Consider the following 18,196-nt stretch of genomic DNA (forward strand, 5'->3'; position numbering starts at 1 on the left):
ATTGTTCGTTATGATTCCGGAAGTGATGACACAAAGTCAGTCTCCCGTTCGATACAAATGTGTTACTAAGCTGTTGTTTCCAGGGGTAACCAAACAGTGAACATGTTGCAGCCCATGTGAAGTAGATGCCGCTGAATGAGGAAGAATTCGAATAAGAGTGGAGAAAGGCCTTGGAGGAGAGGGGAAGGGTGGGGTGTGGGGGAGAGAAAAAAAAGATTTGTGGAGCAGGTAAGCTAGTAGACTGAATTGATGAGCAATATCGGATACTTTTTAAAAAATATTATTACATGCACGCTTCCTCTTTCTTTCAAATGGTGTGGCGAGGCTTAGGGCTCTTTCTCTCCCGCCTCTTTTCTGTCCTAACAACCTTGTAAGGGTGGGAGAGAAGATGGCTGGATTCATACAACGTGCTAAGCCATAAAATGGTTCAGTTGGTTTGGACTGAATCTTATAAATCTAACTGCTGTGGTTTGTTAAACTATGATACCTGGTGTAGAGTTGTGTGAATCCAACCAGTTGTGGTTAAACAGAAACTGGTTCAGAGAACCAAATCTTAGCATGATGTGTGAATGTAGGTGTTGATTTTCCTAAGATCACCTGTGAATTTCATAGTAGTGACTTCAGCTAGACTCCAGCCCTAGTTCAATGATATAATCACGATGCTACATTGCCTCTTCAGCTTGATTTGAAGGTGTGAAACTGTCCTCTAGTGAGCCAGACTGTTAGACTATTGCGGGGAGGGGGGGATTGCTTGATACAGATGAGTAGCTTTCCAGAATCTTGGAGCAAAGAGGGGTCTTGAGGTCCTTTAAACTAGAAACTGAATTTGGGATTTAGACAAAAACCATGTGCTTAATCATTGAGTTGTGTCTCTCTGGGCCTCCACAGATTTCTAGAGCCTCTTCAGGTGATCACCATTCATGAATATAAGCTGGATATTCTGCATCAATGTATAGAAAAATGAAGTTTGATACTTGGCAAGATAATATGGTTAATTAAGTTTATCCCAAAGGAGTTTCACTCTGAGTTTGCTTGGTAAATTTCACAGGCTTCTCAACCAGTACCAGAAGTATGATTTTCTATTTAGAAAGACAGTAAGGATCCTTTATCAAGATGTTACATGTACTTAACAATATGGTGAGCCGTTGGTTGGCAAAAACTATGTATATATTCATGTATGAATTATAAGTGATATTAGGGTTGGGGGGCCAAATTAAAGTGATTGCAATAGACCGTGCTCGATAGAGGAAAAATGAGAGTGAAGTGCAAAGAATGGAAATGTGAAAGAGTAAATGTGAAGGAAAGCCACAATGCTTGAGTGTGCACGGGTAGAGCAATAAGAGAAACTGAGTAGCATGGGTATGAGAGAAAATATGAGAGATAGTTTGCTTAATAGCCTGAGCAATTTAAGTAATTTATTTGTAGGTGTTTTAAGATGGCAGCCATGGTCATGGAGGAGAGCATTTATAATCTTCTACCTCAGATTGTGGAGACGCGTCGGATAACAGCGAAGCCCAGGTATGGGAATAAAAGCCTTTCCCTTGGCTGTTCTGACATGGTTTTACACTTGAAAATCACTGGTGTGCTTTTTTTTGAGACACATGTTACGCATTACTTTTTACACAGGAAGAAACTGAATACATGATCTCTCATCACTTAAAAGCTTTTAATACAGGTCAATATTGCTAATTTACTTAACACCTGAATGATGAATCCTTTGTGCACAAATCAGGAAGATTCTCTGCACCTGTTCCTTTTAAATCTGTTCCATCTACTTAATGGAAAAAATAGAGGAAGACTGCTGCCAATACACTTCAAATAAATGCTATTTGAACTTAGGAATAAAGACATTAGCTCTGAAAGATGTCTGAGTAAACACTATAACATTACACTTAGTGTTATGTTTATACAATATGCAAATTTCAGCAAATTATTTATTTTGTGGATTTCTTCTGAAATTTTGGTAATATCGGTTTGACACAATTTGCACTGTGCCTCTAAAATAGTACTATTCTTGAACGGTTCCAGGAGAATGCAACTTTCATAAAAAGCTATGCTACTTTACATCCTCTGTGTGTCTTCGGGAATAAATTCTGTGTGTCAACCAGTCTGTCAGGTCTCTTATACTAAATAGTTCTGTCAGCAGCTTGAGCAAGTGTTGCTCCAGATATGGAGAGTTCCTGGTCAATATGTCATTTAGTTTGATTTTCCACAAGCTGCTACTATGCTGCTAATGATGAAACTGGCCGATCCTCTCTCCTACCGTGAACCTCAGAGGCAGATCAAGTTTCTATGTGGTGGCAGTACTAATTCTGGAGACAGATGCACAGTTGGGATCAATAGATGGGATAGCAGCAATTCTGATTTTCTGCATTGACTGCATTTTTCCGTCAATAAGACGCCCCCATGTACAAGATGACCCCCACTTTTCCAACCCAAAATTAAGAAATCAATATTTTAAAGATCGTGCAGAACACATTTTTATTTAGTAATTAGTTAACATTTACCTGATACTCGGTGGGAGGAGGTCCAAACCATCTCTCTGCAGCTCTATTTCCATGCTCTTTTGCATAACTGATTACATTCAATCACGAGTGAAACTGCCGATAGCTTGTCTCTGCAAACAGACTTCCTCCAATTGGTTTGTTCAGCATCAGCTGACATCAGTTACATAAGGTTCGTGATTGGAGGAAGTCTGGGAGACAAGCTGTTTCACTCATGATTGGAGGCTAGCAATAGGAGGAAGCCTGTCTGCAGAGAGAAAGTATGGGCAGTTTTGCAACTGCGCAGTTCTCTCCTCGGCTGACTTCCTTGAATAAGACGCCCTTCAATTTTTAGTGTAAGGATTTTAGAAAAAAGTATCGTCTTATAGTCGGAAAAATACGGTACTTGTTCTCTTATGAGTGGGAATAAAGCTTTCCACATGCCATCAAGGGATATAGGCAAATGAACAATAGGATGAACTATAAACAGCCAGTGCTCAGGGCAAGGTGAGGAGCAGGTGCCCCTGTGCCTCCTACTGCCATTCATTGTCTACCTGTCTGGGTTAGGTGAATGGCAAGGGAATTATAGATCAGGCACCATTGTCATTGCCATAAAAAGAGAACCTGAACTAGCAGTGCCATTCATGTCTAGACACTTGCCTACTATAAATAGCCAGTTGGCCAGTGAAGGAAGAGCACTTTTTTTTTTTTTTTTTTTTAATACTCACATACCTTCCAGTAGCTGATGTTCTCTGGGCAATTTATAATAGCAGAATATAAAGGCTGGTTATATGTATCTTAATGTAATTAGCTTGGCTTGGGCTCACACCAAGCCAGACAAGCTATTGCAGCTTGTTTCTACATGCACCATGACTGAGTGTAATATTCAACCCAGTTATTATTTATAAACCAGAGCTGATGGCTCAGCAAGTTCTGTGAATTCAGCCACTTGTAATAGACCATGATTAGTGTGGGTTCAGTCACACAAGGAAGGAATTGTGATGCTGCAGCTTGATAAATGCAGGGAAAGGCAATACTCCCTACAGTGTTGATATGACTTTGGAATGCTGAGTTACTGAGTGTAAACTACATATTGGAAGTAGTTTTTTTAATAAAGGGAAATCAGTATTAAAAACCAATTAACTACTTTTCCCCTTTCTGTGACTGAAGCTGCATAAGGGTATTGCAAGCTGGGAGAGAAATTCACTGTAAATCAAATTTGATGTTAAGTGAATCGTTTCAACAAATCATGGCACTATGGAATAGCAATGCTCATTTTTCTCACTTTTCCTCTGCCATTTAATGTATGTAGGTTATAAAATAATTGTTTTCAAACAAAAATGAACTATATTCATCAGATCCATTTTGATCTTTTCAAATTTGTTTTTAAGATTACAGATATTTAAGAGTGCAGTATTCAGTAACACAATTATCTGTGGAATAATGGAGCCTCTCCGCTGATTTTTGTTTGTCCATTTTCTCTTTTTCTTTATTAAAGTTTTATATCAGCCTTTAGACAACATGTGAACCATGAAATACAGCAAGGTAAATCACCATGGAAAACAATTGGACCACCAAAAGTTCAGGTGCCCTCTCCAAAAAACTTCCTTCAGAAACATTCAAAAGAACCAAAGTTACCAACAAGTATGTTTTCAGCTTAACAATATTTGAAGGCATTTTAAAATTTTAATTTTGTATTTTATTTAATATGTAGGACTGGTATGTTCCCTTTCTTATGAATGTTGAAGGGAAAATCTGTAAGCCAATGAAATAATGACTACAATAACAAACTTAAGTGTTCCAGACAACTGCTATGTTTGCATTCCAGTGTGTTCTGAAGCATGGTTTGGACATCAAAACCAAAGTGGTCCACAACTCTATTAATCCTCCTCACAAAGGGGGAAGGGTGGAAGGAAACAATCTCCTCCAGATCCTTTTCAGCAGAAATTTGAAAAGCATGGTTTTACAATATAAGTTGGAAGAGAAAATTCAGTTCCAGAGGTATCGCTAACAGTAAGCTGTCTTTTTCGGTAAATGGAAATATTTAGAACGTTGGGACCACCTTATGGGTACTTATTCAAATACTAAAGCTTGCCATGTTTTTTGTTTTTTTTTAATGGCTGCCATAATGGGTGTAACCAGTTACAAAACACCCAGAAATGAGATTGCTTCCTCTCTAGCTTCTCTTGATGCTTAACTCTAGCTTTGTCTTTCTGAGCAAATGGGCACCTTTCAAAAGAAAACACTAGTTGCAGTTGCCCACCATTTCCATTTTTAAGCATGCCAATGAGGGCCAGAGTCATTTTCAGAAATACAAGTTGATGCTAGGACCAGGAATTAAATTCCAGCGTGCCAGATTCCCATTTCTTATTTTGACAGAGTCTTAAACATTCTGCTGAATGCAAATGTGGTAACTGACAAATGGGATAAGGCATTAGAATAGATGGCAATCTTTAAGGTATTTGTTGGATTATTTTTTATTCCACCATTATCCAAGTTATTCTCCCCCTTCCCATTTTCTTCTTCCCTGTTATTCAAAAGCTGTCCAAGTATCAGTCCTTTGAACACATAGCTGGGAACTCAGGCCTGAGCATCTTAATCTAGCATTCTAACTTCTCTTATATTGGCTAATATTAGAATTCCTTGCCCATTTTATTCAGATTTTAAAAAGGCATGTTCTTCTATATATCTTGATGCCTGTAATACAATATATTAAAGTGGAACAATAGGCTGGCATGTTTAGGTTTTCCTTTCTCCTCATAACTAGATAGGAGGATTTTTCATTGTACTTCCTCTGTATAACAGTGAGTAAGGGTAAATAGAACAATTTGCAGGTAATGGAGATCTCTGTTTGTTTGTTTAAACTGGAAGTGTTTGCTTACCAAAAAATTAAACATTAGTATTGATTTCTAAATCATCAGGAACTTCTTTATTCCTGACTCCAAATGTTTCTATCTCTAGCTGTTTCTCTAAAATCATGAGATGTTTTTCAAAACAAATATGTTAGATTTCAGAACTATTTGATATATCTTGAGTAGTGTCTTACCTATACCTTATCTAGATATTTACAATTGACTGATTATGTACTATCAAGTCATTGTCAACTCTTAGTGACCACATAGATTTTCTCCATGATGATCTGTCCTTAACTGGTCTTTCAAGTCTTCCAACAGTACGCTTGTAGCCACTGTAACTGAGTCCACCCACCTTGCTGCTGTTTGTCCTCTTCTCTTTCCTTCACCTTTCCCAGCATTAGAGCCTTCTCTAGGTCTTTGTATAATGTGTCCAAAGTAGAATAATTTGAGCCTGGTCATTTGTGCCTTGAGTGAGAATTCTGCGTTGATTTGTTTGATGATCCATTTGTTTGTTTTCCATGGTATTCTCAGAAGTCTTCTCCAACACCAAAGGTCAAGAGTGTCAATATTCTTCCTATCCTGCTTCTTCATAGTCCAACTTTTGCTTACTTAGAGTGTCACAGGGAATACCATGGCTTGCACGATTCTGACCTCTGTAGGTATAGATACATCACAGCATTTGAACATCTTTTCCAAGGCCTTCATAGCTGCTCTACCAAATGCTTGACTGCTTGTTCCTTTACAGTTGATGATTGGTCTTAAAAGGCAGAAGCTATTCAGCACTTAGCATTATTAAATTCATTTATTGGGAGACCATGCAAGCTCACTCTTGTCAATTACTTAAGAGGGATGTCACTACTCCTCTTGTGCATCACTGGTTATATTTGCTGCTCCCAGTAATAATTGCTCTTATGATGTGTGACATAATAAGAAACATGTTATATAAGGCTGGAAAAATAAGGAGTAGCTGGGAAAAATAGGTTTGGAGGTTAAGAGAAGGAAACACTGGTCGATACTAAGTAAGTTTGTGTGCTACTTATTGATAAATTCAAAGTTGTAAGGTTCATTTCAACTAGTCTTTTCTTTTTGAAACTTTTAAAATATTGGAAAATGTCTAAGATTAATTTTGTGGATTGTTATTTTTCTGGAAAAGGAAAAAAAGATCAAGGCAGTAAAAAACCGCTAGAACTAAGTGTGCCTAAAAGAACAGATCATCCAATAATGGGAGTTCAGTGTACAAGGAATTTCATAAATACAAATGCAAGTAATGCTATCATGGCAGTGCCCAAAAAACCACTACCAGTTTATGTAGACAGACGGCAAGGAGACAGATTTCTTCTGGAAACTTCAGGACTTGTTCCAAAATATCTCAAGAAAAAGGTAGGTTTGTACAGAGTTGCAAAAACAATGGTGCTGAGGAATATGCTAGTTTATTGGTATACCCTGAAATGAATTTAGACTGACTTGTGAAATTCTGTCCATGTTTGTTCTGAAACCCTACTGAAATCAGTCAAGTTTACATCTCAATAAGCATGCATAAGATTGCATTGTGCAGATCACTGGAAATTCACTGAAATTATTTTAACTTCAGTCATGACCAATATGAACAGCGCAGTTAACTGATCTGTTTTTTAGGGGATGTCTTCCAACTGTACTGAGATTTCTTGATTATGTTTTGGCTACAGAGTGATCTGACTTTGAAAACTTACGTTCGATATTCACACGTAGATATTCATTAGAATGGATTGAATTGGCATTCGTTCAAAATGGAACAGTTGTATTCATATGGGTACTGTGCATATTTTCTTACAGGATTATGGAGTTACTCCAAAATATGTAACTAAGCGAAATGAAGATGCAAAAAGAGCTCAGGAAGAGTATGATGCCTATGTCAAGGAGACTCTCAGACAAAAAGCCATGAAACGGCTCACAGATGAAGAGAGAGAGAAACTTTTAGAGGTACATGGGTTGAAAAATATTGCAATTGAGATGGGTAGTTTCACTAGATGGAGCTCTAGAATAGTTTTTATATAGTTATGTTCTGACAAATACCAAGCAGTTACGGGTGTTATCAAGTCAATTTTGAAAAAGGAATGATTTGCCTTTAAACCCTTTATTGTGTGCTGTGGATTTTGCCCCATTTTAAGAATCTGTAATAGTCTACTAATAGTTTTTTTTACATAACAGCGTAAGGGAAAATATCATCGTGCAATGGAACCTCGTGCATCTTTACTTAGAACTTAATCCTACTTTAGTCAATGAAGTTTACTCATAGCTAAATCTTGGAGGATTAGTGCAGTTAGACTACAACCTGGTATGAATGTACTCAAAAGGACTGTACTGAATTTGTGTTCAGCATAACTCACTCATGTTCCTGGGAGTAGGGCTATGCAAATTTCAAAAATGTTTGAAAGACCTAATGCAAGGACAGCACGTCTCTGCTATTTATTAAAGCAGCCTTCTGAGCAAGCCTGAAAAAACGTGCAACTTTGTTAAGAAATTGATTCCATTAATGCAACTCTTTATCACCCGCACCTCTTTCAGGCGCACATGGAAGCCTGAAAAAAAGGTTGCTGTTTTAGGGTTTAGCAGAGAGGTGTTAAATATGCAGTCTTCCCTGAGAATATAGGACGGTAGCCTTCCTGCATTTTTAGATACTTTACTGCAGTGTTTCTCAAACTGGGCCACTTTAAGATGTGTGGACTTCTACTCCCAGAATTCCCCATGAGAGTAGAAGTCCACACATCTTAAAGTGGCCCAGTTTGAGAAACACTGCTTTACTGCATACTAATTCTTCTTTTTCTATATTCCATGTAGGGTCTCAAAACGAACTGGGAGGATGTACATAATGCATTTCAAAGCCTGTCAGTAGAAATAGATACAATACCGAAGAAGCTTCATAAAGAAAAGCTGGAAACAGAAATGAAACAATTGGAACATGACATTCAGACAATTGAGAAACACAGAGTTATTTACATAGCAAACAAATGAGGACTACTTCTGAGAATTTTTTCTTTTTTGAGATAGTTTACTTTTGATCGAGGTACAAATTGCATATATATTTAAGTAGAAAAATACTTAAGGTTTTAAAATCTTTGTTAAAAATAATCATATTTTACAATTCATTTTCTTTTAGATTTTTTATTTTTTCAAATAAAGATATATTTTTCTCCAAAGTGTTTGATTAGCTGTACGTTATTTTTTAAAAAACCCTATCAAGGTTTCCAGTGTCTTTATGACATAATTCAAACAGATGTATAAATGCAGCAGATAGTAATGATTTACCAGACAGATAATAAAGTGATATATACACTAAAGTTCCAAGTTATTCAGTAAATGGTTTAGTTTCAAGATCATTATGGTTTGTTTTATTTAGCTTTGTATGCAGACTACTAAAATCTTTTTAATGTCTGTTTTTATTGTAAACTACAAAAACTGAAAACAATGATTAAAACAAGGAAGATTAATAATTAAAATTAAAAGTCAAAATCATCCATGGAGAGCCTGTAGAAAAGATATGTTTTAAGCACCTTTTAAAAAGCTAATACAGATGTTAGGCCCCATAGCTTTTTCCAAAGAGCTGGGGTAGCAATAGAAAAGGCTTCACTCTGAGTTCACTGTATGTGTTTGTGTGTGTGTATTTATCAGTCTATATTTCAGAAATAACACCTGGTGGTTTACAGTACAATACAATACAATACAATGCAATTACAATAAAATGCCCACCATAAACAAAATTCAAATCAATTAAATTAAAACATCCATGAGAAAGTACTAGCAAAAATGTATAACTGTATCTAAAACTGGAGCATGATTATGACAACCACAGTGTCATCATCAGCCACCTAAAGCTCTCCGAAATAACTCTCTCTCCATTTGCATCCAGAAAGCAGTCAGTGATGGAACCAACCTGATTTCCATAATAAGACTGTACTGCAAATACAGTACCAGGGCCATAATGAAGAAGCAACATCTGGCCTCAGCCCCCCGACCTCACAAATGAGGAATCACCAAAGGTATATCTTGGAAAGAATGGCTTAGACAACTGAAAGCAATCCTGTAAGTCCTTTGGTTCCAAGTCATACACTTTGAATTGTGCATGGAAGCCTATTGCCAACCAATGCAGGGCCCATAATGGAGATGTACTTTGTTCTTGGTGATAAATACCAACAAATAAGTGGGGTAAAACATTCTGTACCAACTGTAGTTTCCAAGTGGTCTTCAAAGGCAGTCCTGCATGGAGTGCATTGAAGTAATCCAAGTGAATGATGATGAAATGTGTATTACTGTTGTGAGATCCTCCCATTCCACCAAAAGCCTTCCTGGCCACAGCCTCCATCTGCCCATCCAGCGGCAGCCATGACTAGTGGACTGCTCCCTCATGGGTAATATTTCTCTCTAAGAGACAACATGGGCTGAAAACTATGATGAACAAACAGAAACTCCACTTTGCTTGGGTTGAATTTCAGGTTTTGTCTTCCAGATCCAAACGATATCCAAACATTGGGACATGCCTCTAACAGTGTTAGAGGTTCAGGGTGGTGATGTATAACTGAGCATCATCAGCACATTGATGATACCTCACCCTGAACTGATAGATAACCAGTGGCTTCATTGATTGATTATGTGACATCAAGTTGGGATTGACTCTTAATGATCACACAGATAGATTTTCTCCAGGATGATCTGTCCCCAACAAGGTATTTCACATCTTCACATCAACATTAACAAGTATGGGGGAGAGTATCAATCCCTGTGGTACCCCCAAGTGAGTAGTGATTGAGCCAACCTCTTTTCTTCCATAAGTACTGATTGGAACCAGCCACTAAGATAGGAATGGAACTACTGCAAACAGTGCCCCCAACTGCATCCCTCACATTTGATCCAGGATACCATGGTAAATATTTCTGAAGGCAGCTGAGAGGCCTAAAATAACCAGAAGGGGTGCACTCCCCTCATCCAGGCCCTGACAAATGTCCACCAGTGTGACCAATGCAGTTTCTCTCTCATGCCCAGGTCAGAACCCAAAAGATTTCCTCTACAGCACCCTGTAACTGATTCCCACCACCCTCTTGTCAATTTGCCTAGAAAATGAAGGTTGTAGACCTGGTGATAGTAGTTCAATATGGCTAGATCCAGGGGAACTTCTTGAGGAGGAAGACATTCCTTCAAGGCTGTACTTCTCACAGCAAGATGCTGACACTCTCCTGGATCCAGCTCATCATACCACCCCCAGCCCCAAACAGGAGCCATGAGCAGCCTGGGTCAAATCTGCAGGTTATAGCAGTCACACTAGAGACCCCCATATCCACTTCTTGAAAGCATGAACCCACCCACCCCCCTCCACTACAAGTTATGCAGTCAGGTTTCCTGCATTTGGAAAATCTGCAGGAGTCAGCAAACCCTTTGTGCAACAGATGAGCCTTCCCCTGGGAAAACCATCTTCATGATCACAGGATCACAACTGTAGAACAAAGCATCCTCTCAAATAGCTTGGACCTAAGCTACAACTATGAATATATAGCTAATATAATATATAACTATGAATATACTATAGTTCATAGTCAACAATTCATATGATAGCTAGATGTAACCTTCCTACAAAACAATGAAAGTAGGGGTAATAAATGGAATGTGCTGGAATGTAGCTGAAGATGCAATGATGTTCGGGTAGTGGCCTTTTTCTATTTATAGTACTATTTAGGGGACGCTACTTTTGATTCTGGTAACAATATACAGCTGTCACAATTGGTACACAGCGATAGCCATCTCCATCAATTTCTCTTGTTTCCTTTCAAAACAATTCAACAGTTTAAATAAGGTAACCACATGTCTGGATTTTTGTGGCAACATCCTATGTTCACTGCAATGATTCTCTGGTAGAGAAAAAAAGTCCCTGAAAATATCTAGGCTTTGTGGAATAGGCGCAATGGTAGCAGTGCACCCATCAGGAAAGACTGCAGCAACTCTTCCCAACATATTCTCAGGGAAAGGCTCCTGTTGTCCCCTGATTGGTGAGCAAAAGGAGAGAACAGAAAGCAAGCACATGATGGCCACAAAGCACCAGAAGAAGCATTCTGGCGGCTGGGTGGTCTACTAAATAGCAGATTTTTTTTTTTATTCTGAAAGTATCACTGGTTTGTAAATAGATATTCTTTCATAGCAAATCCTGGTTTATGTGGCAGAGAATTTTGATTTTATAACAAACACTGGCTTATAAAGGTCAGACTTTCAATTTCAGAATTATAATTGCAGAATTCTGAAACACCGCTCTAGTCCCAATTTTCACTCAATATTTGGAAATACTTTTTGGTCTAGCCAATAAAACCAGCCAGCAAATCAAACGATGCTGTTATTGCAGCAAAGAATGTTTTCACGTTTCACCCCATTAAGCATCACACTGTTTTCAAGTCAACACTTGGTACGTGTGTCTTAAAGAAATATTTTTTTTATTTGGAGGTGGCTTGAACATTTGCAAGGGCAAGCTACCTTGAAACATGACAGACTTGGTGTCCTCTCTGAGACAAGCATGCTCTATTAGCAGGATCACTCAGAGATTTAGCAAAGGCTGCTCTGAGATTATACATTACTCCAGAGTACAAGGTTTATGAATTATGAGTTTTGAAATACTGCTTCAATTCCAATTAGTACTAGTTCTCATTCATTATTAGGATGATTTTTTTGGTTTAGCCTTACTGTTCCCACAGCAGCAACCCTGATTCAGTCCCAGAACCATAACTGATCTAATGAGTCATTTGCTGTGGTATTTAAATGCGCTTAGCTGACTCTTTGAGGCAAGCTTATGCTACTACCCTAGGTTATTAATGTTTTGCTGTATCTAACCCCTTAGTGCTTAATACTAGGTGGGGGAGCAACATCAATACATTTTGCACGCTAGGCATGACTTTTATAAAACAGCCCACTCTCTACACTGTTTTTGTTTTCAAAAGTTGAAATATGATAAGCCTGTCTGAACTGTGTTATACAAAGTATAAGTTCCTTTTATTAGGTCTCATTCCACTTCATTGTATGTCCCTGGGTTCCAATGCTGCAGAGAAAAATATAAAATTATCTCACTTGCCATGCTTGGCTGCATCAAACTCTATCATATCCCCAAGACATCCTTTCTAGGCCAAAAAGCTCCCGGTGCTGTATTTTCACTGTAAGGGAGCTGCTCTAGGCCTTTGATCATCACAACACCAGTCATATCCTGGTTCATGCATTGCATTAGTTCATGCTTTATCTAACCACATTTTGTTCAGTGAACTCCAGTTGGCCAGTTTCATGCAAGCTACTAAATCATAAACCAAGGTTTACAAACCACAGTGGCGAAACTCACCTAAGCTAAAACCAGATAAGCCATATTTACCAGTCACAGGTTTGAGCTCTGGCAAGTCTCAAGGTGAAGCAAAAATTAATCTGAATGATTCTGCGCAGAGGGCTTCAGCACTCACAACAGAAAACTATCAACGTACAATGGATCCTGGAACATTCAACCCAGAGTTTTCACTCAGGGAACAAGTGACCAGGCTCAAATGATCATATTTTGGCTACATTATGCGAAGACCTAGCTCTCTTGAAGAATCTATAATACTGGGAAATGAGTAAGAAAAGAGAAGAGGACGACCAGCAACAAGGTGGATGGACTCAGTTACAGCAGCTTTGCTGGAAAATGTGAAGGACTAGATTGGGAATAGATCATCTTGGAGAAAATCTATCTATGCGGTCGCTAAGAGTCCACACTGACTGATGGCATATAGTCATCCATCATTTCTTACTCTTGGAACCTGAATACCTTCTTTTATACTATTAAACTTAGAGCTTGTACCCATAGTACTTGATCTCAAACACTATAATGGAAAAGGCTACTTTTCTCTACTTTGGGTACAATGAAGCATCTATCAAAGCAAGATACAAGCAGGCATCTCTCTTTCTATTTAAAACAGATGTGTATTCTTTCATGAAGGTCATCAGTACTGCTGATTACAGAGGAAAAAATGTCATAATGAAAACCAGTTGAGCTACAGACACAAGGCAAACATTCTTATTCAATTCCCTCTCTCCAGGAAGTTGGACAAAATACGTCTGGAGAATCCAAAGAATGTCACTCCATCTATATTTACATGTAGAAGAACTGCCAGGAATTGGAACTGGCTCATTTGTCCTATTATTATAGCAAAAGAATAAAAGCGAGTAAACAAAAGTGGGACTCATCAGAGGGTCTTTTTTCCCCTTTCATCTTCTTTAAGAGAATGCTAAGATGAGTTTTACAGGGCTTAACACTCTCTCTTCTGCTTGGCATATCTTGACTCATACCATTTAAGAAAGTTGGAAGTCAGGTTTGACCAGCATTTCTCAACCGTGGCAACTTGCAGATGTGTGGACTTCAACTCCCAGAATTCCCCAGCCAGCCAGGCTGGCTGGGGAATTCTGGGAGTTGAAGTCCACACATCTTCAAGTTGCCACGGTTGAGAAACACTGTGTTAGACCATTGGCGAGGCTGGCTGAACCAGTAAGGCAGCTGAGGGAGGCCACGGCTTGCTCTAAGTCAAAACCAAATAAACCACATAATAACTTAGCACTGTACTGTACTGAAACTGAACTCAGCTAGTCCAGCGAGGCCCGGCCTACGAAAACCAGGTCAAAGATCCATTCAGTCACATACCATGGTCTCCCGGAAGCCTAGGACCTCTTTGGTTAGGTTTACACACTGAGCTAAGCCACCCTGGTTGGTTTCTGGCATGGCAAACCCGGGGCTTGTATCCTTACACGTGTCTGTGCGAGCCATGCCACCTGTGCTTCGTTCCATGCACCAGCCTTTGCCCCTCCACGAGCTGATCTCCGTCTCAGGGAGGGCGAGAAGCGCGAGGCGGGAGTCCCGGAGGGGGAGGACGGACTAATATAATCCCGGGTCAGACGTGATTAGAAACGGGGCTTTGCCGGGAACAGGCCTCGCTCCCCAAGCCGGGTCTGCCTCTCCCTCGCCACCCGGCGGAGGAAGAAGCGAGCCAAGCCCGGGCTACGGCGCTCGGCCGGGGATCGAGAAGAGGGAGAGGCGCGGCTAGCAACGGGGAGCTGCGGTGCGGCCTTCCCTCCTCGCCTCGGCTTGTCTGGCGGCGGCGGCGGCAGCAGCTTCTGCTTCTGCTGCTTCTCCTTTCCTCCAGCCTGAGCGCGGCGCCGCCGCCGCCACGGCGGCTTCCCCGGCTCACCACATCCGATCGGAGCGAGAAAGGAGGCCGGGCGGAGCGCTCCACGCTTTCCTCCCCCAGCCTCCCGGCTTCCTCCTCCTCCTTCTCGCCTCTGCTCTCCCTCCTCAAGGCTTTGTCCAGCCCCTTGTGAAGATGGCGGGGCTGAGCAGCAAGACTAGCGCGGCAGAGGCGCCGAGACGCAGCGGCCGAGGGGTCGTGGTAAATGCAAACTTCCCCCCTTCCGGATCGGCCTGCCGGCAGTAGCTCTAGCAGCGCCGTCGCCGGCCCGGCTCCCCTCCCGGCCCCTTCAGCACCAGGCATCCCGCCCGGCCACGCTTCGCTCACCTGACCCCTTCCCCGCCTTTCTGGACTTGAGCTCCTGCCCTCTCCCGCCCGATCGGTAGCTTAGCTGACCAGGGTCCCCCTCCTGCGCCGCCGCTTTTTAATTCGCCATCGCTGGGGTGCCCAGAACGAAGGCACGTTTGAATCGAAAGGGAGCTGGGAATGAGTTCCTCGCCACGAGTGGGGGCAGATTTAAGATGGCATTGCTCACCACGCACCCACGGTGGCGATGGGGCTTGCTTTCTCCCGGAGAAATAGGTGGCCTGGGACTAGACCCCCTCGAGCGTTGTAGTACTCAGCTAAAGTGCAGGCGGATCTCGATCCTCCTCCTCATAGAGTGTAATCGTGCGATCCTCTCTGCGTGGACATGAAAATCTTTCACTGATTCCCTCCGTAGTGAATATGCTTTGGAATACCGCGATAGCAGAGACACGTCCCCCGTCCCTTAAAAGGCACGCACTCAGGGTCTGCATTCATACATCACACTAAACCACCTTAATCTCATCATTTCTGGTAGAGGATTTATTTGTACAGCTTCCTTCCCCCCTCAACTGACTTTCCCATGACATGGAGAAGTTGCACGTCATTCAGTGTTGTCCTCTTGCATAGTTGCTGTAACGCTTATGAAAAAAAGGAGGTGGAACTATTCTTAGTTTTCCCACTAATTCGTTACATTGACCGACCTGAATAAAACATTGCCCTGTCTTCAGAAAGAGGTGGGTGGAAGATTGTTCTGCTGTTTAGAGATCTGACTCGGAGGCTCATAAGGAGATGTTTAAAAGGGGCATTATGGCTTTGGGGGGCAATGTTCAAAGATACTTTGGCTTCTTAAATAATAAATAGGGTTGCCTCCTGAATATATGAATCACAGACTAATCTTCATATGTGTTTATTCAAAAATAAACAGTCTCCTGAAAGGAGCATGTTACCACGTAGTTTATCTAGGCTTGGAAACAATCCAGACATGGGCCTGGTTGCACTTGGTGGGATAATATCAAGGAATACCAGGGATATTAACTATTGAAAAACATCTTGGAAGATGACACTTTTATAATGCTGCTCAGAAAACTGCATGGTTATGTCAGTGTAGACTGCAGGAGTCAAGTTTGACTCAAAGGCATTTTTACTTCTTTTAATCTGGTTAATATGTATGAAATTGCACTGTTAATCACATGACTTTTAAACTATAAAAGAGGTCAGTGAGAAGAAGTAGGTGTAGAAAAGGGGAGAATATTCTCATTTTTTTATCTCAGAAGAATCTTTGTTTCTTTTGTAAAAAAGGAATGTCTCTTCTAAGATGTGTATACTTTCTTAAGACTTCTTATGCTGTGAAAAGCTTTTGTATCCTTTTGTTCTAAAATGTATACACTTTAAACCTTAACACTATACAAACTTCTTATTAAATACTTCTATTTTGATAGACATTTTAAAGTACCTGATTGATTTGTTGGCAGAACAGATCAGTCTTATTTATTGATCAGTCCTATGTGCATTTCTAAATAAGCCTCACTGAACACAGCAGGAATTGCTTCTGGGTGAATATTCTGTACATACAGTATTATAACCCTGGTAATACATTGTTGCTGGCATTAAAATATAAGGCAGGGCATGGTAATTCATCTCTAAATTTAAGAGCTTTTTACTCAAAATATACACTTGTGAAATGCACAAGTATCTGGGGTGATGGCTTTGAAGAAAGATTGCACAAATTGTCAATGGCTATTACCCAGGTGAAAATTGACATATGATAATTCCAGTGTCTGAGGCCCTAAGAGTCTGTATAGTAATTTTTGGGGAATGATAATAGAACAGGGGGGGACCCAGATTCAAGTAATGGAAGCTCACTAGTGATTTTAGGCATGACACACTTTTCAGCCCAACTACTTCCAATTTTCTCTCATTTTTCTGCAGCTTCTCTAGCTCAATCATTGGAAACAACCAGAGAGCCATGAAATCTCTGCTTCTCAATTTTTTAGAACAATTTTCTGAAAAGTCAAGTTCATCCAACTTTGAAACAACCAAACTTGCCTAAAGTGGAAAATGTTCCACAAAAAATATTGACCCTGGGAAAAAAATCCCATTTTGGACAAATTTCTAGCCCACATTTTTGGTAGGAAAAGACGTCTGCAAGTCAGCTCTTGCCACCAATATTCATATTGAGAAATAGCAAATTATGACCAGTTAGTTCAATAAACCATGGTTAAACATAGTGTAGTTTGTCAGTGTATAAAGCCAATCTGTGTTTATTTACCTTAAGTCCTTGCAGGCTCCAATCCTTGCCACACTTACAGGAACTCAGTGGAATTTGCTTTTCACAATCTATTTTGGTTCTAATTCTGTGAAGCTGCCTTCAATTCTTATCTTCTGTTTCACAGCTATGTTTTGGTTTTAAGGAGAGCATCACCCTAATAGAAAAAGAGACAGGTTATCTCTCCAAAAGCAAGCTAGAAATCCCTTTCACTGTCATAGGAACATGATTTAGACGGGGAAATAGGGGCTATTATTCTTTTCCTGTGCTACCTCCCAATTCACAGCATATGACAATTTTCTCACACATATATAGCTCAGTAGGTTCAATGACTATTGTTATGATCAGTTATCTAGTAGATGTGTACAGCAGAGCACAAATGTGTATTTTTTTAAAAAAATAACAATGACTGACCTATATTGATTGGCTGTTAGAGTATATACAAGTAGCTGCATATTATTAAATATTTATTAAAGCGGACTTTTGCATTAGTTTTCTCTTGAATATATTTAAGAGTAGACCTATGAACCTCCCTGAGAATTTGTGTTCCCCTTATAATGAAATCTAAAGGAAAATACAGGAATATTACCCCTGTCTTTATATTCTGTGGACATAAAAGAAAATTATATAAGGTTGGATCTAGATTTAATCATATTTAGAACAGATTCATTAAATCAGTGAATTAAAGTATGACTAAGTCAGGATGTTTCACATAATTTTAACATTTACCAACCAGCTTGTCTTAATAAAGATGCAATATTTTCTGTTGTATTCTTGTACTCAGAATGCTACCACTGTGCTTATTTTAGGAGTATGGTCCAAAATGGTCAGATGTCAACAGAGCAATTTCAGACTTCTAGTGGGTTTTAGTCTGGTAGCGTTTCAGCCAATCTTGAGAGAATTGAAGAAGCTACACCAGGGTTGGACCTAGTTAATAGCTGGTTAATACTTTGAGGAGAGACACCTGGGAAATCCCAGGTCTGTAAGCTAGACATAGAAGTCAAGCTTGACTTGAAGGACAAGTGATTTGCCTCCAGAAGCCTCACACTTCCATTCCCATCCTTAATTTTGCAAAAAAAA

General features: G+C 39.9%; 2 protein-coding genes across 5 annotated transcripts in view; both read left to right on the forward strand.

Annotated features, from left to right (window-relative positions):
- Nucleotides 1-83: 83 nt before the first annotated feature.
- Nucleotides 84-13,665, forward strand: ENKUR (enkurin, TRPC channel interacting protein). 4 transcript variants are annotated; one of them, XR_015797782.1, is made up of 8 exons: nucleotides 84-228; nucleotides 1,426-1,518; nucleotides 3,982-4,127; nucleotides 6,492-6,718; nucleotides 7,151-7,297; nucleotides 8,156-8,381; nucleotides 9,225-9,397; nucleotides 13,285-13,665. XR_015797782.1 is itself a non-coding variant. In XM_088150338.1 (6 exons), the coding sequence occupies exons 2-6, from the start codon at nucleotides 1,436-1,438 to the stop codon at nucleotides 8,327-8,329; spliced, it is 777 nt and encodes a 258-aa protein (XP_088006464.1). In that variant the 5' UTR covers nucleotides 84-228; nucleotides 1,426-1,435; the 3' UTR covers nucleotides 8,330-9,208. The 4 variants fall into 4 exon arrangements, 3 of the variants coding, with proteins under 3 accessions (XP_088006464.1, XP_025023984.2, XP_088006465.1); XM_088150338.1 differs by lacking the exons at nucleotides 9,225-9,397; nucleotides 13,285-13,665 and having other exon boundaries at nucleotides 8,156-9,208; XM_025168216.2 differs by lacking the exons at nucleotides 84-228; nucleotides 9,225-9,397; nucleotides 13,285-13,665 and adding an exon at nucleotides 280-1,035 and having other exon boundaries at nucleotides 8,156-9,208.
- Nucleotides 13,666-14,541: 876 nt separating this feature from the next.
- Nucleotides 14,542-18,196, forward strand: part of PRTFDC1 (phosphoribosyl transferase domain containing 1) — a 47,761-nt gene continuing 44,106 nt past the window's right edge. Inside the window, exon 1 of the mRNA XM_007430671.3 lies at nucleotides 14,542-14,745. Within this exon, the coding sequence (XP_007430733.2) occupies nucleotides 14,680-14,745 (66 nt within the window). The 5' untranslated portion in view covers nucleotides 14,542-14,679. The remainder of the gene's footprint in view (nucleotides 14,746-18,196) is intronic.

The sequence above is a fragment of the Python bivittatus genome, unplaced genomic scaffold (assembly GCF_059951505.1).
Source record: "Python bivittatus isolate LINGU-HERP-01145 unplaced genomic scaffold, Pbiv_v1 ctg000610_np1212, whole genome shotgun sequence".
NCBI lineage: Eukaryota > Metazoa > Chordata > Lepidosauria > Squamata > Pythonidae > Python > Python bivittatus.

Excerpts from the sequence above, each read along its gene's own strand:
- ENKUR (XM_088150338.1), top strand. The coding sequence starts at position 1,436 with ATGGCAGCCATGGTCATGGAGGAGAGCATTTATAATCTTCTACCTCAG. Across the intron at positions 1,519-3,981 it reads CGGATAACAGCGAAGCCCAG|TTTTATATCAGCCTTTAGAC; the intron begins GTATGGGAATAA and ends TCTTTATTAAAG. Across the intron at positions 4,128-6,491 it reads AGAACCAAAGTTACCAACAA|GAAAAAAAGATCAAGGCAGT; the intron begins GTATGTTTTCAG and ends TTTCTGGAAAAG.